Here is a 22,622-nt window from a genome sequence, read left to right on the forward strand (position 1 = left end):
GCTCTGTCTGGCTCTGCTTAGGGTTTTTATTTTCATGTTTTCTTTCTTTCCCCTGAACTTTTTTGAAGCAGAATTGATGGTTCATCTTCCTGGTAAGCAGAAGGTGCAGAGTACAAGCAGGCTCCCAGGGGCTGAAAGCAAACACCAGCAGAGTATGCTGAGTGGTTTTGCCCCTGCTAGAATTGGAATGATCCCTCCCCAGGGCAAAACTCCTTCCTGAGAGCTTCGGGGCAGGAGCAGGCAGGAATCTCTTCCTGCCAGAAGGGAGCAGCTGTTCAGTGGGTAGAAGCTGCTGCATGTTGTGCTCTGCAATCTCAGCCCCACATAAAACTGTCCAAGCTTTTCCTGAGGCTTTGTTTTGCATCCCCCATCCTGTGACAGCAAGAGAGGAGCCTGCTACAGAGATGCTGGGGTCAGGCACGATGGGTACCTGTTGCCCACCAGGATGGAGACACCCATGGACACAGGGAGGAAGCAGGGCAGGGAGCTCAGGGCATGCAGAAACAGGCTGGAATCCATGGATTCCAGGGTGTCATTGTTGCCAAGATTAGGGGCAGTGGGAAAGGCTGGCAGTCGTGCAGGGCTGGAGGTAAACGGATCAAGCAGCAATTGGCAGGCTCAGCAAGGGGAGGCTTAGCCCAACCCAGCCCAGATTTGCTGTGGTTGCTCGGGAGCTGGGGCAGAGCTGTGGGTGGAGCACCCTTGGCACATCACCCTGTGTCACCCCACGGGGTTTCAGCAGCTCCACTGTGCTCCTCTGCACATCCCTGCACATGGGTGAGACGAGCTCCTTTCTCACAGCGCTGCCGGTGAGTGCCTGGGGGAGCTTTGGTGGCTCCAGAGACTTTGAGGGTGCTCAAACCTGTTTGATTTGGGGTTTTTTTTGCAGCACCCTGCACCAAAGCCAGGCTGGCTGCTGGGAGCGGGGGCACTCAGGACAGCTGGGTGCCAGTAATCCCATTTGCAGGCAGCCCAGGGCTAATCCTCGCAGAGCCCTGAGCCGATTGAGGTGGGCCGGGGGACAGCGGCAGTGAGCTGCAGTGCTGAGGGAGCCCACGCGTCCCAGGGTGGCTTCCCAGGGAGGCAGTGCTGAGCCTGCAGGGGTAAGTGGCACTGATGGAGGCGAGGGACGCGGCTGGGAGCTCTGCAGGGCCACCTCTCCCATCACAGGGGGGTTTGGTGATCTAAAACAGCCGGGGGATGAGCTGTGCCGGTCCAGGGGAGTGATGCTGCGAGGGCTGGGTGATGTGGAGGTTTGGTCAGCTGCTGGGAGGGAAGGAAAGGCCACGGTGCCCCTGCTCCAAATGAGGCTGTGGGTCTGCCCTTCTTGCTCTCAGAAATGAGACTGAGCCTTTGCTGGCTGGCAAAAGGTGCTGCCACAGCAGGTGGTGGCACTGCTGGGTGCCTGCAATGCAGCCGGATGCATAAGGTGCCAGCTCTGTCATGTCACTGAGGGCAAATCCTGCCTACTTATTCCTGTTTCTTTCAGCAGCTAGTTTTATGGGGACCCACAAATGTTTCTGCCCGTTTCTTGTTCAGATCTGTCAGAGGAACAGCCTCTGCCCTCCACTTTCTTTCTGAGAACAAGGACAGGGATATGGTCCAGGCTTTTACAGCTGCACAAGCTCATGGGGAGGCAGGAGGAGCCCTTGGCTGACAAGGGGGGCTTGCTGCCACCTCAGGGGGCTTTCTCCAGGATTGTTTGGGCTCAGCTGTGTACAGGGACCCTGGGCTTCTTTGGGACCTGTGAGAGTGAAAAAGCATGGGGGGAAATGCTTCTGCTGCAGGCACTGGCAGCTTTTCCTTGCTGTTCCCAGGGCATTCACAGCTCCTTAATCACTTGTACCCAGGGAGAGATACAAGATAATTTAATTGGTTTCTGGCTGTCAGGCCTCAGGAGGTGTTTTACAGCCACTCTGTCCAGCTGTGGGGTGAGGGGGTCTCTGGGAGAGTGCATGGGAGAGGGCTGAGGACACACATCACCCTTCCTGCAAACCCCAGCTAGACTTAGGTTTGGAGAGCCCCCAGTGAGCCATCTCAAGGGAACTGATGTCCTGCATGCCTGAAAGCTGCATGAGGGGTTAATTCAAAGAGCCCAGTGCTGAGCAGCTTCCAGCCTCTACCTGCTGCATGTGGGACTGGGATTGAACTCCTGTACAGTCTCCTGGCCGGGCTGGAAGGAGCTCAGGGATCTGCTTTCTTTTGCCCTTCCCAGGTATCCCCTGAGGGCTGTCTGAGGTGCTCCTGAGCCCTTCATTTTGGGCAGAGTGGGGTACTTAGAGGGGCATTTTGGGCAGAGCACGACCCTTCAGAGGGGCAGTCTGAGCTGGATGAGAGCCCCCAGCTCTTGTTCAGCACCTAAGGGCACTGAAGGGGAATGTGCAGCATCACTTGGCTCACTGGTGCTGTATCCCAGCCTGGAGCTGCTTCACAAAGCGAAGGAAGGGACCCAAAAAGCCCAAGTAGCCAGAGCTTGCACAGCTGAATCCCTGCTCTGCAACATCTCACTTTTGCCTACCTCGTCAACATCACAGCAGCCAGTGCTGGATGCCTTTCTGCCCTTGCCAGAGCCCAGCAGGTTCCTGTCCTGGCAGCCACCATGTCCCTGGGGTGTGGCTCACAGGTGGTGGAGCAAAGTTGTTTTGTAGGGGCAGAAAGAGGGGATGTGTGTGCCATTACATGAACTTCCACATAAAAAATTCTGTTCAAATTGTTGTTCAGTTTCCCTCAAATGAAAAATAATGGGGGGGAGAGTAAAGGACCCTGAGTAGAGCATCACAGCTTCTGTGATCTATCTGCAATGGCTTCCTAGTCAGGACAGGTTGTGAAAATAAAACATCTAACTGAGGAGCTACCTTCAGGAAAAGCAAGTTTAACTGAGGTGGTGAGAATAAAATAGAGTGTTTATTTTGCTCACAATAGCAGTGAGGGGTGAGGGGTTGAGCCGGGTTTGCTCTGGCTGTGCTGCAGTGCCGTGTTTCCCAAGCAGGACCTGGAAACAGAAGGACACCAAGGACCTTCTTGGGCTGCTCAGGAGACAGCCCAGTGAGCAGCTGGCATTCCCTGGGCAGTGGCACCCCTGCTGCTGGGCTCCTGCCAGCTGGAGACCCCTGGGCACGGCCCGCAGGCAGCGGGATGATGGGCTGGATTGACCGGGTGGTGCCCCAGCCCCCGGTGCCCCGTGTGACAGAGGAGACCCCTGTGCAGCCAGCTAAGGTGAGCAGGGAGCTGGCCTGGGGGTGATGGGGACACCACGAGCATGATGAGAGGTGCCTGGTGGCACTGCATCCATCCCCAGCACTGCAGCAGCCCCAGGAGGGAAGGGGACCGGGATGCATTCCTGCTCTGAGCTGCTGGGAAGCAGCAGGAGGACGGGGAGTCCTTGGGGCTTGCAGCCACCTTGGAACAGGGACAGTGTCCCCTGTGCCCCATTCTCTGACACCTCCTGCCTTCTGTCCTGAAGGCACCCCCAGGAAAGGCCGGTGGCCCCACAGATGCTGCTGAGCGGGCACGCACTGAGGGTAAGCCCCACACTGGCTCAGGCTGCACATCAGTGCTCCTTTCCCCTCCTGTCCCTCTCCTGCCTGGCCTCCTGGGGGCTGCCAGAGTGGTGATAGGAGCTTGCCTTATTTTCTCCTGCTGCTATTGAAGAAACGGAAAAGAAAGTGGCCTTTGTGGTTTCTGAGGACTCGAGTTCTGTGTTTGACAGGTACGGCTCCTGCACCCTTTGTGCAGCATGACTTGCTTGGGATTTTGCTTTTTGTTGGGGACTAGATGCCTTGGATGGCGTTCCCAGCTTGACTCACACCCTTCCCTGGCAGTGTGGGGAGCAGTGTGCTCTCCTGGCTCTCCCAGGGGCTGGAGAAGGTGATTCCCCAGCCAGCCCCAGCCCCAGGGCTGCAGGCACTCGGGAAGAGCTTCGAGACAAGCATCGACATTGCTGATGAGGTAGGAGACAGATCTGGGAAATGATTTGGTGTAATTGAGCTTCTGCCTCTTTTTACCTTTTCTTCTTTTTTCCTTCTTATCACTCTCCCTGTGCTAACTGGGAGCACTAAACCTGCCCTGCATGGTTTCTACCTTCACCCATCCCCAGGGAAAGGGCAGGTTTCCCTCCCCATGCAGTGGGGTGATCCCTCTCTTGGGCTGTCAGGTTTTCAGACAATATGTTTGGCTTTCCAGACAGAGGTCCAGGTCCTTGGGGATGAGGACGACGATGGCCTGGGTAAGGAGAGCTGGGAGTTTGTAGTTTGCAGCATCCTGGGACTCCCCCATCCCACCTCCCCAGGTGACACCGGCACTATTGTCCCTTGTGCTGGCTGATGGGGCACCTGGGGCTCCCAGCAGTGCGGGTTCCCATGCCCACAGCAGCGTTCTCCTTGCAGAGATAACTCCCTTTGATGCCGAGGAGGAGGATGTCTCCGAGGGCGAGCCGGAGAGCACCCCGGAGCAGTGGTGGGTGCCAGCGAGGCTGGGGGACGCGGGAGGGCAGGAGGGCGCAGGATGAGCTCCCCGAGCACGGCGCTCTCCCCGCAGGACAGGAAAAGGGGTGCTCAGCTGGCTCTCACAGGGCTTCGAGAGGATTTTGCCGCAGCCAGAGGGGATGAAAAAGCCAGAGGTGAGCGCTGCCTAGCTCGGGAAGAGAGGGGAATGCCGGGCAGAGGTGACAGTGGGGCGAGCTCCCTGCCTTCATCCTCCTGCACACCCCAGCTGGGACCTTGGGGAGGAAAACCCAAGGGAATTCCGCAGAGCAAAAAGAGACCTCTGGGTGCTGTTCCGGTGCTCCTCAACCCTGATGCAGGGAGGACCCTTCATTTGGGCCTGACGGGCTGGTGTCTGGGTTAGCTGGCTGTTGTCACGGCAGTGGGGCTGAAACCAGAGCGAGCGGTGTGTGGGGCCGAGCGTGTGGGGCTGAGCGTGTGGGACTGAGCGTGTGGGACTGGGCACATAGGGCTGAGCGTGTGGGGCTGGGCACGTGGGACTGAGCATGTGGGGCTGGGCATGTGGGGCTGAGCGTGTGGGTCCCCTTGCGGTGGGGACATGTCCACCTGGGGTGGCCTGAGGCCACAGGCTTTGCCACGTCCATCTGTCCCTCTGTCCCTCTGCAGACAGAGCCGAAGGAGAGGAGCGAAGGCGCGGTGGAAGGTGAGCGATCCGATCCGCGACCCCAGTCTGGGCCGGGCTGGCCTCGCCTCGCCTCGTCTGGTCTCCATGGCCAGGATTCCCTCAGTGCCAGGAGGGGTGGGCACACGGGTCCCAGGGGTGGGGACACAGGTCCTGCCTTCACGGCACAGCCCTGCCCAGCTTCTGTCCCCATGTGCCCGTGTCCTGCCCCAGGCAGGCTGCCAGGCCAGCCCCCGAAGCCTGTCCCTCTGCAGGAGGTCACCCTCCCTGGCTTGCTCCACTTCCCAACGATTTATGACAGCTCCATTGCCAATCCTTCTTCTTTCAAATAAACCTGAGCAGGCGCAGAAGGGGCTAAAACCCAGGCGAAGTCAAAATGCAGCCCTCCAGGCCCTCAGAGCGCCGCAGCAGCAGCAGCCCAGGGCCAGCCGGAGCCGGGGGCCGCCCTGAGCCCTCAGACCGCGGCTGCGGATGGCACCAGGTAACCACGGTGGCACCTTCTGCAGGGCCCTGGTGGCCGCAGGGACGGCTGGTGCGGGAGCAGAGGCTCTGGCTGCCAGCCTACCGGGGGTTTCTTGTCTCCAGGATGTTCAGCTGGTTTGTGCAGGGGCTGGAGAAGGTGATGCCACAGCCGGTGACCAGGGAGAAGCCAGACACACAGGTAGGCTGTCTGATGGATAGGGAAAGAGCATGGGAACACCACATCCCTGACAAGCAGGGCATCCCCTGCCATGCAGATGCCACTAGATCAGTGCTGGGACCTGCTGTAGTTTGAGCTGTCACCAAGTTTTTATAGAGAACAAGTCCTCACGACCTGCTTAGCTGATGAAAGCCAGTTTTTGGCTTCTAAGCAGCAGGAGATCCTGTAGCATGTGCTTTCTTTACCATTTCCTTGCCTTTCTGTGCAGCACTGGCTGGTGTCCAGGCTCTGGCATCTCATGCAGGTGTGGTCCCAGCTCTAAGGAGGAGCAGCAGGAGCTTTACATATCTCTCCTTTCCTTCCCTGGCCCCCAGGCAAACTCGCTTATGTGCTCCTTGTCTGCACCATTGTGTGGGGATGCTCGTGCCCATGGCCAAACCAACCAACTTGCCACAAAAATGGGGTATTTAGAGTAAAACAACCACCTTTACTGAAAATGGGGCATTGAGGGTAAAAATTAAGGGTTACTGAAGATGAGCAGTGTCTCATGGTTCCCTTCTCCTCTTGACAGGGAGGGGCCACAGCAACCTCGAGTCCTGTGGAACAAAGTAAGTGATGGCTCCGTTTCTTCATGGTGGTTTGACTGCCAAGCTCGTTGTTGGCTTGGGTTACTGGGAGGAGGGGTCACTGGCATCTTTATCCCCTGGTCTGCCCTGGGTGCCAGCTCAGGAACCCCTGGAATTGCCCAGGGAAGCCATGGGAGGTTGTTGACACTTGAGAAGAGGGAGCTGTTGCTGAGTTGTGGCATGGGCTTGGTAAAACTCAGGCTGAGGGAGTCTCCAACTGCAGCATCCCAGGATCCCAGCATCCTCAGGTCCTGGGTTTTGAGGTTAGTGCTGATATCAAGGTCTGTCCTGAGCTGTGCTGGAGCTGGAGAGATTTGATCAAAGAATTACAAGGGAATTCAAACCTGCTGCATTCTTTCTCTCCCTTGGTGTTTGCCAAGCCTGGTGTGAGATTTCTAGGAAGGTACCCCAGGAAAACAAAATGCTGGATTAGATGTCTTAGAATAGAATCTGCATGGCTGTGGGAAAACCTGCAGGGTTCACACTGCTGTGTGCCTGTGGAGGGCATCAAGCACCAGCTCTGCAAGCAGGGGGGCTTGGCTCCCCACTGCAGCCACTTTGGGGGATGCTGGACAAAATGCAGAGCCACAGGTGCCTCTGTGGATGGTCTGGGCAGGGTTACACACCCCTCACACCCCTGTGCAAGTGCTGTGCTTGAAAGGAGTGGCTGGTTGGGCTGTGGGAGCCACTGATGGGAGCAGGGACAGCTGAGGCACATGGAAAATGCACACCCCAGGGATATGCTGGGAAATTGCTCTGCAAGCCAACAGCCCCTTGGCAGAACCTGAAATCCTGGGGGAATGCATTTCTCCATGTGTTTGTACAAACTGCAGGCCTGTGTGCTGCCATGGGCCTCGGGAAGAGGCAAAGCCAGGGATGCTGCTGCCTGTGCTGGGCGTGCACAGCCCTGGTGCCCAGCTGGTTCTGGTGCCTTGAGGCATCTCCAGGTCACTTAACCCTGCCCAAGGAAGGGAATGACTGGGTCAAGCAAGAGATCTGCCCTGGCACCAAACTGCCAGCACACTCATTAATGTTTTCCTTCTCCTTTTGTTTCAGGGGGCAAAGGGGCTTAGCGCCTCTGAAACAAACGGAAAACGAAGACCGTGGCAAACCAGCCCTTCCCACCCCCAAATGAGACCAGCCTGAGGAGAAAGCACAGCTGGGGAGGAAAAGCAAAGGGGAATCTGCAAATGGTGTCTAGCTCCTTCCCAACTGGGGCAGTGGGGACCCAAGGCTGGCACAGAGACCCAGTCCCAGGGCTGTCCCACTTGGCTCCCTCTTTGCTCTGGGAATTGGAGCTGCTGGTTTTGCAGGATGGTGTCTATGAGGTGGGAGCTATAATTTACAGGATGGTAGAAAAGCATCACTCAGGACACCTCAGTGGCAGAAAGCCTCTTGCTGCAGTCTCCCAGCACTCCTGGCCCTCTCAATGCCCCCACAACATCTGAACATTCACCCTGAGACCACCATCTGAAGTCTCCAGGCTTCTTTGAGTCAACTTCTGCCTCTGAGGTGTAATGTTATAAACCTCTTGAAGCTCTTGTCAGCTCCTTGCTGCTTTTCTTCCATAACTGTTTCCTCCCAGCAAGTGGAAAGGGCTCTGATTTGCAACAGCAAATCAGGTGGGTGAGGTTAATCTCTAGGTGAATATGTTGGAGTTAATGGTTAAACATATTTGCCTGGGCTCTTCTTCTGAGAGAACTTACCCCCAACTAGGGCTGCTCCCTCCTGAAGCTCTCAGCTCCACGGATGCAGCACTAACTGCAGCAGCAGGAATGTCCCAGCAGGGAGGGATTCCAGGGGCTGTCTCCAGCCCAGGGGCTGCAGGCAGGCATGGCCAGTGCAGGCACACTGGGCTCAGAGGGGTGGGAGCCCCTGCACCCCACGTTTTGGATACAGACCTTGGAGTAGCAGACTGGTTTGGGTTGTGAGTGACCTTTGAAGATGGTCTGGTCCAACTTCCCTGTCCATTAGACAAGGTTGCTCCAGGCCCTGTCCAACCTGGCCTTGAACACTTCCAGGGTGGGCAACCACAGTACACTATTCCTTCCTTATGTCCAATATGAATGTCCCTCGTTCAGTTTAAAACTGTTACCCCTTGTCCTTACAGACCTTGGTAAAAAGTCTTTTTCCATATTTTGAATAAGCCCTCTGATGTATTGACAGGCCAGGTTAAGATCTCCCACTGCTGCATCTCTTTAGGACCATCCAGGCAATTGCAACAATGAGTTGTGAGTCCTGAGATCCACCCCCTGTGCTTACAATGAATCTTGCTTGTACCAGCACACAGTTTTAGTATTTACCACGTTTTCATATAATGTATCCAAAAGCTATGGTGTGCTTTAAAAGCCATTCCCCTGATTGCTGTCCCATGTTTTAATTAATGGAGATGCAGAGGGAATGGGCTAAAGGCACTGTGGACACCATGGGGTGGGTAAATAAGGCACAGATATGACACTGCATGGGTTTCCTGCCTTTCTGTAGTTCAGTTTGCACGTTTCCTATTAGCTTTGCTGTGGACATGTAAGTTTTGCTGTTAGGTAGACCTCAAAATAAACTGGTTTTACAGTGAGCGGATGTGCTTCCTCCTCTTGTTTCTCTGGTGTGAGCCTGACGTGGTAGGATGGGTACCCCTGGGACATGGAGAAGGCTCCTCATGGGTCAGACTCCTCACTCTGCAGCTGCCTACAGCCCCCAGTAACCTGCTGTGGGTTTTGCCCCAGAGATGCTGGGAAGTGTTGTGGGGATGCTCCTTGCCTGGGAGAGTGCTCAAAGCGGGCAGGACATGGTGCTTGAGTGCTGTGATGTGGGCTCTGGGCTGGGTCTTGCAGACCCAGGGCCCTTGGGCTGTGCTAGGACAGAAATTCACTGGGGGGTCACAAGGAGAAAGGCTTTGGGCTCTTCCAGATTGCAAGGAGGGACAAAACGTGGCCTGGAGATGGGCCAGGACACTGCTGGTGGAGGGGGCTACGTGTGCAGGGCAGCCAGCACTCATCTGTGTGCAGAGGATTGTAGCTTTCATGGAATCACAGCATGCTTTGGGTTGGCAGGGCCCTTAAAGCTAAACCAGTTCCAACCCTCCTGCTATGGGTAGGGACTCTTCCACTAGACCAGGCTGCTCAAGGCCTTCATGGGGTTTTGGCTGTGCTTGGCAGAAAATGGTGAATTTTCTTCTTCCTTCTGGCAAAGGGATCCAAGGCACCTGGGCAGCCCAGCTCAAGGGTGTCATTGTTGAGACAGGGATGGAAATAAAGACTCCAGTCTTCAGGTGGATCAAAAAGCCCCTTTAATGAAAGTACTAGGTCTTTTTATAATGTGACTCATTAAGGCGATACTTGATTGGTCACAAAGTAAAAACATCTCACACTCTTGGTGTACTATGAATAGCACACTGTGGAGAACCACAACTATAAACAATAGTTACAGAAAGAGAGATAATAATTGTTTTAATTCTTTTCCTCTAAGATTCCCCAGCTCAGCCTGGGAGAAATTATCACTGTTCTTTCTTTGACTGAGCTGAGAATATCAACACAGGGGCAGCAGGGCTGCCCAGCTCTGTGCAGGCTGAGAGCTGCTTCAGCACTGCCCCACTGAGCACAGCAAACCTGGGACCTGCCCTGGCCTCTGGAGAACGTGCTGCTGTCCCTCACCACCTCCCTTTCCCCATTGCTGTTCCAGTTCATGTAGTCCCTGGGGAGCAGGAGGAAACCCATCCCACCCTGCAAGAGATTGGTGATGGCCAGGTTAACGAAGAGATGCCGGCCTGCGCTCACCAGGCTGAGCTGCAGGCAGATGCTCGTTCCCTTCCCACCATCCAGGAGGAACCTCAGGAAGAAGAAACCAGGTAGGGGAAGGGAGATGCTCTTGATGGGCAGGTCTGTGTGTTCTCCAGCCACCAGTGTGGTGGCCACAGGAGGGGACAAGCCTGACCCTGGGCATCCATCCTTGCAAGTGCTGGTGCTGGAGCTGGCAGCCAAGCTGTGTTTCCAAAAAAGAGAGGCACCCCCCAGTAGGATCCTAAAGGTGCTTGATCAAATGTCTTTGTCTTCTGGTGTCTCAGTTTGGTTAGGGCAGGCAGTGGCAGAGCCATGGGAGCAATGCTTACAGTGCCCTGCAGAGGACAGGGGAGGGAGGCTCTGCTCAGGCTCCTGTAAGAAAAATTTGGCCCCAGGGCAAGAGGCCTTGGCCCTTATTCCCAGCAGTGTGCATGCTGGAATGCCTTTAGAAATGGAAGCTGTCTCTGTATAATTCACCCTTAATTCTGCCATAGAAACCCTGCTGGGGTCTGCCCAAGGGCTGGGCAGCGTGCTCAGAGCCAGCAGTGAGCTGTGTGGCAGCAGGGGGTGAGAGGGGTCCATCCTTGCTCACAGAGGGTTTCTGAGCCCCCCAAAATGCTCCCTGAGCCAGCACACCCGGGTGAGCACAGCAGTTCCCCCCACACGGGCAGTGCTCAGCTCTGCTCAGCACAAGGGGAGCCCTGGGCACCTGCAGAGCTCAGCCAGAAACCAGGGACACACAGAGCTCCTCGTGTCACACACACCTGGGGGTTCAGCTAAGGAGTTTCTCCTTTCCAGACTGGGCTTGTGCTCCCCGAACACTACCAGGGGCGATGAGGAAAAGGAGGAGGAGGAGGAGAAAGAGGAGGAGGAGGAGGAAGAGAGGAAGAAAGAGGAAGAGGAAAGGAAGAAAGAGGAGGAGGAGGAGGAGAGGAAAAAAGAGGAAGAGGAGATGAAGCAAGAGGAGGAGGACAGGAAAGAGGAGGAAGAAGAGAGGAAGAAAGAGGAAGAGGACAGGAAAGAGGAGGAAGAGGAGAGGAAGCAAGAGGAGGAGAGAAAAAAGGAAGAAGAGGAGAGGAAGCAAGAGGAGGAGAGAAAAAAGGAAGAAGAGGAGAGGAAGAAGGAGGAAGAGGAGATAAAACAAGAGGAGGAGGACAGGAAAAAAGAGGAAGAGGAAAGGAAGGAAGAAGAAGACAGGCAAAAGGAGGAAGAGGAGAGGAAGCAAGAGGAAGAGGAGATTAAGCAAGAGGAGGAGGACAGGAAAAAAGAGGAAGAGGAGAGGAAGGAAGAAGAAGAGGAGAGGAAAAATGAGGAAGAGGAGAAGAACCAAGAAGAAGAGGAGATGAAGCAAGAGGAGGAGGAGAGGAAAAAAGAGGAAGAGGAGAGAAAGCAAGAGGAAGAGGAGAACAGGGAAAATGAGGAAGAGGAGAGGAAGATAGAGGAGGACAGGAAAAAAGAGGAAGGGGAGAGGAAGGAGCAGGTGAAGAAGAAGGAGGAGAAGAGGAAGAAGGAGGAGGTGAAGAAGAAAGAGGAGAAGAGGAAGGAGGAGAAGAGGAAGAAAGAGAAGGAGAGAAAAAAAGAGAAGGAGAAGAAGAAAGAAGAAAAGAGGAAAGAGGAGGAGCAGGAGGCGAGTGCAGAGTGAGTGGCTCCCGTTGCCTTTAGGGCTTTGTTGAAACGAGCGTGATTGCAGCTTTTGTTTAGAGTGCTTTCACCAGCTGGAGAGGCTGAAACACCCACAGCAGAACCGAGCTCCCAGCCTGGCAGGCGGCTGGGCAGGGATGGAGAGCTGGGGAGGGATGGAGAGCTGGGGAGGGATGGCAGGCGGGAGGGATGGTGAGCTGGGGAGGGATGGCATGGGCAGGGATGGGTGTGCTGGGGAGGGATGGAGAGCTGGGGATGGATGGTGTGTGGGGAGGGATGGCATGGGGAGGGATGGGTGTGCTGGGGAGGGATGGCATGGGGAGGGATGCTTTGGCAAACCGGCTCACCCCAGGGCTCGCTGCTGACGCGGCACCTGGTGACAGGAGCGTCTCCTGGTGACACGGCTCCATCTCCATCGCGGCCGCCCGTGGCAACCGCAGCCCCTCCTGCACCTGGGCCGTGCTGTTTAAACCATGTCCATTAATTCAGGGCACTCGGGATTATTTTGAGTGTTACAGAGCTGAATGTAAAGACAGGATTATGTGTTGTGTCTGCAAATGCTGCTTCATCCAAGTAGGTACAATTTTATATTTTTTCCTGTTGTAGAAAATAGCCGAGTTCTTGTGGAAGGTGGTGCTTTGGTCTGGATGGTATTGGGAGACATCTTTCTGCTCAGATTAGCAGTTTGCTCTGATTTCACGAGATAAACATTTAGGGATTTATTACCTAGCACTACAACATTATTCTGTGTTAATTCCTCTAAAGTAGCTAGATTTTCAGGAAGAAGCTGAAAACACATGATTACTCACTGTCAAACCCATATGTTTGTATTTCATCGAAATCTGTTCCTGGAGCTTCACTGTAGAAACTTGAGCTTTAGTTGTGGGGTGAATGAGATGCTATTCCATCCTTCAATGTGTTTGTTTATTGGGAAAAGAGAGAGAGACCAACAGGTTTTCTAGTTTAGGATGGAAAGATTTATGATCACATTTGAAGGGAGCATAATTTTAAATATGAAGGGGGGAAATTATTAAAAACAACAAAACAAATATTTTCATGCACTTAGCTGTCTTAAAATTCTTCTCATTATCCCAAATCTCTGCTTTGCATTTCTTGCCAGGAAAGAGCAAATCAAGAGGTAAATGCATAGAGCAACAGTTGAGGTGCTTTTATTTCAGTTATGAAGTTATATTAAAGCAATAAAATCAGTCTTGAGAGCCCCTTTGTCAGAATGGTGGAGCTGAGGCCTGTGCTTGCTCAGGAAGGAAAGTGAAAATTATGTGTCCTGGTGGTGTCTTGCACAGACAAACATGGGATTTGAATAGTGCTTGTGGGAAAGCCTTGCCTGCAAATTGTGTTTTGGCTTTTTATTTGGCCCATTTTAATGATATGAGAAATGATGCACAGGAGGAGAAACATTCTGCCTGAGTCTTTCTGCCTCTGAAGGTTTTCCTTATGCCTATTCAATGCCCTGTTTTTTTATGCACCTCTCACCTGGTCTCCCAGGCAGTATTTTGTCTCTCCCTTCCAGACCCCTGCTGCAGCCTCCTTGTCTCCCTGCTGATGAGGGTGTGGATGAAGCCTGCCTTGCCCAGGAGGCCCCCAGGGCTGAGCAGCTGGAGGAAGCTGAGATAAGTAATCTCCAAGGTGCCCTTGTGCAGGTACGGCACCGCTCCCTGCTTGGGCTCCCTGCAACCCCAGCTCTTGCTGCCCTGCAGCTCAGAGAAGCTCAGAGCTTCTCTGAGGGGGTGCAGTGCCCTGGGAGGAGCAGGCTGGGCTGGGCACAGGATGTGTTGCCCACCAGGGTGTCCCCAGCCCTGAAGCTGGGGCAGCAGAAGTAGCTGTGGGTGGAGGGAAGGCTCCTTCATCCTCCAGAGTGGGCACTGAACAAACAAGGTGAGAGTCTGGCGAGTAGCAGGGATATGGGGCAGCCAGTCAAGATGCAAAGTCTGCTCTTTTACTGACAGAATGGGCTTTTTCTCCTTAAAATGGCTTTTTCTTTTTTTCATTTCGAAGGTGGAAGAGGAGACAGCTGAAGCTGCCAAAGCCGATGCTGAAGGTACAGGCTGTAGCAGTGTGATGCCAGGCTGGGATAGAGTGAAACAGGGGATGCAGTGCCTGGTGGGGGGAGAATCCAGCTTCTCCTCTCCTGCTGGCAGGGAGCAGGGAGCTGACTGCTCTGCAGCGTGGGCCTGGGCTGTTCACTGGGGTAAATCATCCTGTGGGCACAGCACCATGGCAATATTGGCATTGTCTGGAGCTAGCTCTGAATGTACTCTGAATGCTTAGTCCTGTTGATTCAGCAATCCCTGATGTGAAATAAGGAGTTCTCCTTCAACTGGAGGATGTACAGGGATAAAAAGTATTTTCTCTGTCACTTTTCTCCCTTTGGGAAATAACCAGTGACATAAAACACATTTTAATATAATGTTTTAGGAAGCAATAGTTGGTAATGAAAATTAGGTGGTGAGTTCCCATTGCAGCCTGACTGAGCAGGGAGGTCATTCTCCCCCTGTACCTGGCACTGGTGAGGCCACAGCTGGAGTGCTGTGTCCAGTTTGGGAAGGATGTTGAGATGTTTGAATGTGTCCAGAGGAGGCAACGAGGCTGGAGAGGGGCTTGGGACACAAGCCCTATGAGGAACGTTTGAAGGAACTGGGGTTGTTTAGCCTGGAGAAGAGAAGGTTCAGAGGTGACCCTATTGCCCTCTACAACTTCCTGAAGGGAGGTTCTAGACAGGTGGGGCCAGTCTCTTCCACCGGGCAGCAACTGACAGAACAAGAGGACAGTCTCAAGCTACGTCAGTGAAGGTATAGGTTGGATATTAGGAAAAAAATGTTTCACTGAAAGAATAATAAAGCACTGGAATGCTCTTCCCAGGGAGGTGGTGGAATCACCATCTCTGGATGTGTTTAAAAAAAGACTGGACATGGCACTTGGTGCCATAGTCTAGTTGAGGTGCTAGGGCACAGGTTGGGCTCGATGATCTTAGACGTCTCTTCTAACCTCATTATTCTGTGATTCTGTGAGATGTCCCTGCCCATGGGACAGGACCTTTAAGGTTCCTTCCATGACTCCACGAAAACAAAACACGTGCTGGGATGCCCACCACTGCCCCAGCCCCTGTGAGCAGCAGGCAGCCCCAAAGCCCGCTCACCCCGCGTTCCTGCCGTGACACGTTCCTCCCTTCTCACACCACTCTGTGTTCTGTTGCAGCTGCAGAAGCCTTGTCCTTTGCTTGAAGCTCCTAGCAGGCTGCTAGCAGCATGGCCAGGCGGGCCCAGGACGTCGAGCTAGACCGGCTGGTGCATGACAAGCCCCGGGCTGGCAGGGTCCCCTCCCTGTCCCCTGCTGGCCCTGGGGCTCTAGAGCAGCTCCCCAATGTCCCCAGCTACCGAGCCCCCGCTGCCACCCCCGTCCTTGCCGCCAGCAAGCCAAAGGCTGGAGCTGTCAACCCCAATTTTTGCACTGAGGAGCAATCCCCACTAGGTATTAGAGATTGGCTTTGATGCCTTGTGTAGTTAGAGGGGGGGATTCCTGGAGTAGTTTGCTTTTTTTGTTGCTTTTTGGCAGTGGGGGGAGAATTCAGAAAAATAAAAGCACGCTTCATGTTGCAGCACAGAGGCTGGGGAACAAAATCCACGTGTTTGTCTGCTTCTGCCTCATCACTATGTGCCTTTTTAGCTGAGCCTAGAGAGTGTTTGCAAATGCTGCGTGTTTAGAGCTGCTCAGAAAAGCAGGACCTGCAGGCAGAGGGTGCAATATCACCACACACAGTTTTCTCTCCAGCATTTGTGCAGCCTGCTCATGCTAAGAGGAGAGGAAGGTGGGGTTTGCTGTTCATGGCTTTCTGCCTTTTCTGCAGCTTTGCTTTGCTTTGTTTTTCACCAGCAAGCCGAATTCTGCTGCTTTTCCTTACGTGCAACAGGATTTTAACTTTGCCACCCAAACAGGCCTTTTCTCAGGCATTTAATCAAGCCACACTCTGATCCACTGCCCTCACAGCGGTGTGAAGCAGGAGGAGGTGCATGGGGTCTCTCAGATGTGTGAAAACCCCCCACAGAAGAAATCCTGCAGGAATTAATTTTATTTTGTTAAATACCTGAGAAAGACATCACACTTCACAGCCAAGTGACTGTGGGGTCTGGCCAAGGTAGCCCCCAGTGCCATTTCTCCTTTGGACAACTGGCATCTTTCTTTACCCACTACAAACATCCAACCTTCCTGCTTCTGACCTTGCCTGTGGCAGGAAGCAGTTATTACCTCTGCAGAAGAAAGAAGCCATAAATGCTTATTTAAATAGTGCCTTATTTGCATGAAAAGCAAACACTGTGTGGTTCAGAGCTATCACAATCCATGTGTTTACATTCAGAAGGAGCAGGAATACCTCCACACCCTGGGAGGCAGGTTTGCTCCTGGAAATCCTGGGTTTCTGCCCAGGACCTGCAGCTGGGAATCCTAATCTCCATGGTTTTCCAAACCACGGGAACCCAACACTCAGATGGAGTAGCTGCAATCACTGCAAGCTGGGCAAGCAGAAGGGCAGCAGATGGCAGTTCCTAGACTGTTAAAAAATGAAAAAAAAAAAAAAAAAAGACAAAGAAGTGCCCCAAATGTTTAGGAGAAAGGAGAGCCAGGCAAGAAGGGAAGGAAGGGAGAAGGAGAGTCCTTCCCACACGCTGCAGGGCCTGGGGGCAGCTCTGGGGTCTGGGGAGCCACCCTGGCTGCAGGGGGGTCCTGAGCCCCCTTCACCTGCCGTTATTGTCCTTCCCACGGAGCAGGTCATTCTCCCACCGTGGAGATCCAGGATGTGGACAGCCCAGGCCTTGCTGTGGAGATCCACGGCACCCACGGAGAGCTGCCTGCTGCCGGCGCTCCCAACCTGCTGGCGGTGCCCGGCACTGCATCCCCCAGGTACAGCATCCCCCAGGCACAGCATCCCCGAGGCACAGCATCCCCCAGGTACAGCTCTGTCAGGCACAGCATCCCCCAGGCACAGCATCCCCCAGGTACGGCTCTGCCAAGCACAGCATCCCCCAGGCACAGCATCCCCCAGGCACAGCATCCCCCAGGTACAGCATCCCCCAGGTACAGCATCCCCCAGGCACAGCATCCCCCAGGTACAGCTCTGTCAGGCACAGCATCCCCCAGGTACAGCTCTGCCCGGCTCCCCCTGAGGCTGCCAGCACAGGAACACTTATTATCCACATTTCTCCATGTGGAGGTGCTCGTTCCCAGCAGATTTGGACAGTGCTGTGTGTGCAGCAGGTGTCACCCCAGTGCACAGCAGAGGAGGTGGCCAAAGCCTTGCCTCTTGTTTGCCTTTTTAATTAAATTTTGTTTAAAGCTTTTGTGGCCAGGGACAGCCCTGTCTGTGTGTCCTCCTGGAGATGGGCTTGACCCCCAGGCCATAGTTACATCCCATTTGTCTGTTGTCCACTAGTCTCTGTTCCCAAATTCAGAGCACAGAGGGTCTATGTGCTGGATATACCATTTTTTTCTTGTACTTTTGCTGCAAGGATTTGCAGCATGTCCCCCCTGGGTTTGAGCTTTCAGAGGAGTGGTGGAAGCCCCATCCCAGAAAGTGTTCAAGGCCAGGTTGGGAGGCCTTGGAGCTACCTGGTATAGTTGGAAGCTGTCCCTGCCCATGGCAGGGAGCTGGACTAAATGGTCTTTTAAGGTCCCTTCCAACCCAGATCATTCATCCTCTCTAATTCTATGCTTACAGAGAGGGAGGATTAACACTGAGCTTTAAAATTTAGGCTGGAGGAAGCTGATGGATTTTTTTTTTATGTTGTGGCACTAGGTCTTTTTTATGCTCACTCTTGCAGAGGATTCAAAATGAAAGCTAAAGTGAGATTTTTTTTTTTCTGTGCTGAAAACCAGGTGCTGTAGTCATTCTTACTTCATAGTTTGGATATTTTCATTTTTGCTCCTGGAGGAGAAAAAAAATGGCAAAAATGTCCACAGTCCAGTCTGACCAGCTATTTATACTGGGACAGCAGAGCCCAAGGCTTCATGTAAAATACCTGCAGTGAAAGCACTGACAGCATTAAACATATCTGCAGTTACATGTGTGAGCATATAAACCCTTCTGCTGGGTCTCCAGGGAGTGTCTCAAAACAACACTGGGTATTTTTAAAAGCAAGGAACTCCTGTTCTCCTACATTAAAAAAATTATTAATTATGAATTATTAATTATTGTGAGCCAGAAGGAAGATGCTAATGTCCTGGTGGTGTTTCCAGAGGAAGAAGACATAACTCTGCACAGAGCAGTCACCCAGTATCTCAAATCCCTTCCACTGGCCACAGGCTGGAGTTATTTCCTACACGGCTCTGTGAAGGATTGGAGTCAACAACGTTTAAACAGAATCATAAAAGACTTATTGCAAATGAGCCACACACCTGAGCGGAGCCTGCAAACACCTCCTGCAGACTTCCTGGCTGATGCCACATGGGCAGGGACCCTGTGCATCCCACGTGTTCCAGGGCCTCTGGCCTCTGCCTGCAGCATTCTGAGGGCACCCAAACCCCAGCAAGGGTCAGGCTGTGCCACCCTCCACCCCAGCTGGCTGCTCCCTGGGGCTGTGCCTGCTGCAGGTGCCTTACACAGCAAGGGGCTGCCCGTGCTGGCATCTGGGCTTGCTCAGGGGTGAGGACAGGCAGCGTGGTGCCCTGAGGGGACAGAGGCAGGGGAAGGGCAGCTGGAGACTGCTGAGAGGCAGTGGATGTTGTCCTAACACCAATATGGACTTTGGCACGACTGTTTCTCCAAACTGATGTTTGGGAACCCCTCCATGCACATTTGGGAGTACTTTAAAAGGGGGTTTTGTGGTTCTTCTCCACCCCTGCACTGGGTTCTTGGGAAATGAAGGTTCATCAGTCTTGTTGACTGCTCCACCTCCCAGCAGGACACACCTGGGAGCAGCGAGGCTGAAGGTGATGGGTTCACAGCATTTGAATCCCATTTGACTCCCATTTCTTTGGGGGATTTGTGATGGCAGGATGACCTCCCTCAGCACCCTGCTCTCTCCTGCTCCACACACAGCACTGAGACATTCTGTGCCATGGCCAGTGGGATCAGCAGTTGTGGTGGCTGGAGACAATTTCTTCATCACAGCTGAAGTTCTGGGTTTTGCAAACCAGTCTAGATTTTTGCTGCGACTGTCATTTTCACATTCAGCTTCTCTTCTGACACTTTTCTTGCCCACATGTAAGGAAGTCACCTGAGAAACCCATCTGTGCCAAAGGGAGCCCCCAGCTGTGTTAGGACACAAGCTCTGGGTATGCTGGCATTGCATTTCCTTGCCTGCCCCTTGAAGGGCAGTGATGTGGAGGTGTGGCACTGGGGGCAAGCACAGGATGATGCCTGCCCTCTGTGCATCTTGCCAGGTCCCCAAATTGAGTTGCAAAATGGGCCAGGTGGCTGCATGTCCATGGAGCCAAAGGCTTGTTGGTGCTCAGGGAGAAACAGGGCTTTAGCAGGAAAGGAGCAGGGGGTTCACTCCCATCTACTCCAGACAATGTCAAAAATTAGGGGAAACTGACCCTAGCAGGAGAAGGGGGAAGGGAAAACAGGTCAGTCCTGGGAGAAGGAGGGAGAGGAGGGAGAGGAGCCAAGCCAACCCTTGGTCTCTGTGTTTGTGTCTGCAGGAGGAAGCAACTGCTCCCAGAGGATGCTCTGGACATGGGGCTGGTGAGCCAGGGGCTGGGCTGGGACCAGGAGCAGAGGGAAAGGTGAGAAATGGGCCCAGGGGCTCCAGATCAGCCAGGGGTTCACATCCTGGGGTTCACATCCTGGGGCTTGGGTGGAAGTAGCAAAGATCCCAAATATCCTTTGGGATACCAAAGGGAGAGAGAGCCATGCCAGTTTGTGTTGTTCTCAGTGCACAATACGCAAAGAAACCACAGGTAAATCCTAATTCAGATGCTGTAGGTTAAAGAAAGGGTCATGACTGGGTCATGGCTCAAGGCCAGGCTGGATGGGGCTGGGAGCAACCTGGTCTAGTGGAAGGTGTCCCTGCCCATGGCAGAGGGGTTGGAATGAGATGGGCTTCAAGGTCCCTTCTAACCCAAGCCATTCCAGGTTTCTGTGACCCCATGACCTGCCCTGGCCTTTCCTTTCCCTTCTAACCCAAGCCATTCCAGGTTTCTGTGACCCCATGAACCTGCCCTGGCCTTTCCCACGTGCCTGAAATGCCCCTGGTGTCCCCACAGCCTGCCCGAGCGCATCGGCTCGGCCTCGAGCCTGAGCAGCGCCGTCATCAACACCCGGCTCCAGGAGCTGGTGAGGCTCTTCAAAGAGAGGACTGAGAAGGTGAAGGAGAAGCTGATTGACTCTGATGTCACCTCAGATGATGACAGCCCTGTGGCATGTGAGTCTAGGTGGGGCTGGGAGTGTTTCCCTGGTGGGTTCCCATGCAAGCTGAGACTTCTGGGAGGCAGCTGTTTTATTAACAGTTTAAAGACCTTAAAAAAAAGTGCAGTAAGAAGATTTTTCTGCCCTTTGAAATAACTGTGTGGCCTCTCCCAGCTCCCACCAAGCCAGCACCTGCAGCAGCAGCAGTGCCTGCCCCAGGAGGGGAGCTGGAGGGGGACAAACCTTTGGGGGATGACCACTACTGTGAGATGCTGTGCTGCACGTTCAAGCACCGGCCCTGGCTGGACCACCTGAAAAGCTACCAGTTCCCCAGCAGCATTGACCCTCTCACCAGTGAGTGATGGAGCACAGCCTGGGCTGGGGGCACGCTGGTGGGAGAGAGGGCGATGAGGGGGGAAGAAAAACTAAACAAGAAGCAACTTAGTTTTTTCACTTTTAAATTCCTCTGCAAGGCACAGGCTTTTCTAAATACTTCCAGCTGTGGGTGTCAGGAGCAGGACTGGGCATTCTGCTTTCCCTGTGGTGTGCATACCCTCCCAAAAAATTAAAATCTCAAAAGAAGATTCCACAGCCTTGTGGCCACCCCACAGAAGCCCAGCTCTTTCCTTAGTCTTTCATATTCCTCAGTCCTTTGGAAGCCTCTGGGTTCAGGCAGCCAGCCACCAGTTCAGCATGGCTGGAGGGGAAAAACAGGGAAGTTGGAGTTGTGGGAGCAGAGCAAAAGCAAATATAGCTGAATGAGCAAAGTTAGAAGATTTCTAGGTGTGTTCTGTGACCAGGGGTGTTCACTCTGTGCTAGAGCCCAGCTGCAATCAAACACTGTCACCCAGAGGCTTCCTGCAGGTTGTCCTGATGTGCTGAGAGCAGGTCAGGAGATGGAAACCCCTCTGTGTAGAGGATTCCCAGAGGAGGGATGTGCCCAGCTGAAGGTGGTGCTGTCCCTGTGTGCAGATCTGATGTACGTGCTGTGGCTGTTCTTCGTGGTCATGGCCTGGAACTGGAACTGCTGGCTGATCCCTGTCCGCTGGGCCTTCCCCTACCAGACTGCAGCCAACATCCACTACTGGCTGCTGGTGGATTACCTCTGTGACCTCATTTATCTGCTGGACATCCTCATCTTCCAGACCCGGCTGCAGTTCGTGCAGGGGGGAGACATCATCGTGAGTGGCAGGGCACTGCATCCCACCCTGGGGACCAGCTGGGGCACCTGCCATCCCTGTATCCCTGTATCCCTGTCACCCTGAGGGACACGGCTGCTGCTGGCCTCTGGACTGAGCTCTCTCACCCTGCCCACGGCCATCAGCGCTCTGTCCACTCCCAGAGACCACTGACTGCATAAGCCAGCAGTCTTTTTTCCCACTAAAATGATCAATTTTCCCACTTTTCCCTATAAAGTCAGTGCCGTCCTCTCCAGTACTGTGTGCCCTTCCTGCTGCTGGGTAGGGATGCCTGCAGGGTGCTGCTCCACGGGGTGGTTCTGCCCGTGGTGAGCTGCTCACTGACTGGCCCTGGCACAGCTGTGTGGTGCCAACCTTGGGCATGGGTGTAACAAACTCTAGGGTTGATTTTCAGGAGCACACCAGGCAGGATGCATTAGCAATGGCAATCTGAACACACAGATCACATGCCTGAGATAAAGGAAGCCCTTGATTTCATTTCCATATTCAATTAAACAAACTGAAAAACCACACCTTGAGGGTACAGCCTTCCCATGCCCATGCAGATGCTCAGACAGGCAGGTTCCCCTGCAAATGCTGATTTCTGTGGTGCTGGCACTGTCATGTGCTATTCCTGGGATGCAAAATCAACACAGGATGTCCCAAGGTAGGATGGGAAGATGGCATACAGCCAGCACTTCTCTGCTTGCTCTTCTCCCCTTTCCAGGCACAAAGGGAGAATCTTCCCTGTTGTGGTGCAGAGGAGGAAAGCCAGGCATGACCACATTTGCCCTAGTTTTCCTTTCTCTAAGCAATAATCAATATTCCTCTCTCTCTCTCCTTCCTGTTCTCCCCCAGACTGACAAAAAGGCCATGAAAGAGAACTACCTGCGATCTCAGCGCTTCAAGGTTTGTTAGCATTTTCTTTATTCACCTAGATCTTTCATCTGCCCTGTGGGTTCAGCCCCACCCCAGGGGGCTCCTGCTGGTCCCCACAGAGGTTTCTCCCTGTGTGGTTTTCAGATGGATGTGCTGTGCTTGCTGCCCCTGGATTTCTTCTACTTCAAAGTGGGCGTCAACCCCCTGCTGCGCTTCCCTCGCTGTCTGAAGGTGAGTCAGGGCTCACAAAATCAGGCAGGAGAGCAGTGCAGTGGGCACAGAGGAGTCCTCTGCTGCCTGGGGTGAGCTGTGGCTGCTCAGACTCATGGATGATGACAGCAGGATTATAAAATGGAGGGGAGTTTTGTCCCAAAGGCTTTGCAGGGCTGTTGGTCACAC

At 53.8% G+C, this 22,622-nt stretch overlaps 1 protein-coding gene across 1 annotated transcript in view; it reads left to right on the top strand.

The window, feature by feature from the left end:
• Nucleotides 1–67: 67 nt before the first annotated feature.
• Nucleotides 68–22,622, top strand: part of CNGB1 (cyclic nucleotide gated channel subunit beta 1) — a 31,331-nt gene continuing 8,776 nt past the window's right edge. The window contains exons 1-24 of the mRNA XM_064387171.1: nt 68–809; nt 890–1,103; nt 2,990–3,216; nt 3,464–3,521; nt 3,652–3,709; nt 3,822–3,948; nt 4,183–4,225; nt 4,386–4,455; nt 4,537–4,618; nt 5,109–5,145; nt 5,467–5,605; nt 5,710–5,785; nt 6,336–6,372; nt 10,069–10,234; nt 10,965–11,804; nt 13,339–13,468; nt 13,824–13,866; nt 16,589–16,721; nt 19,461–19,544; nt 20,025–20,182; nt 20,341–20,520; nt 21,139–21,347; nt 22,203–22,253; nt 22,368–22,454. Of these exons, the coding sequence (XP_064243241.1) occupies nt 3,136–3,216; nt 3,464–3,521; nt 3,652–3,709; nt 3,822–3,948; nt 4,183–4,225; nt 4,386–4,455; nt 4,537–4,618; nt 5,109–5,145; nt 5,467–5,605; nt 5,710–5,785; nt 6,336–6,372; nt 10,069–10,234; nt 10,965–11,804; nt 13,339–13,468; nt 13,824–13,866; nt 16,589–16,721; nt 19,461–19,544; nt 20,025–20,182; nt 20,341–20,520; nt 21,139–21,347; nt 22,203–22,253; nt 22,368–22,454 (2,889 nt within the window). The 5' untranslated portion in view covers nt 68–809; nt 890–1,103; nt 2,990–3,135. The remainder of the gene's footprint in view (nt 810–889; nt 1,104–2,989; nt 3,217–3,463; nt 3,522–3,651; nt 3,710–3,821; nt 3,949–4,182; nt 4,226–4,385; nt 4,456–4,536; nt 4,619–5,108; nt 5,146–5,466; nt 5,606–5,709; nt 5,786–6,335; nt 6,373–10,068; nt 10,235–10,964; nt 11,805–13,338; nt 13,469–13,823; nt 13,867–16,588; nt 16,722–19,460; nt 19,545–20,024; nt 20,183–20,340; nt 20,521–21,138; nt 21,348–22,202; nt 22,254–22,367; nt 22,455–22,622) is intronic.

This window comes from Passer domesticus, chromosome 12, assembly GCF_036417665.1.
Source record: "Passer domesticus isolate bPasDom1 chromosome 12, bPasDom1.hap1, whole genome shotgun sequence".
NCBI lineage: Eukaryota > Metazoa > Chordata > Aves > Passeriformes > Passeridae > Passer > Passer domesticus.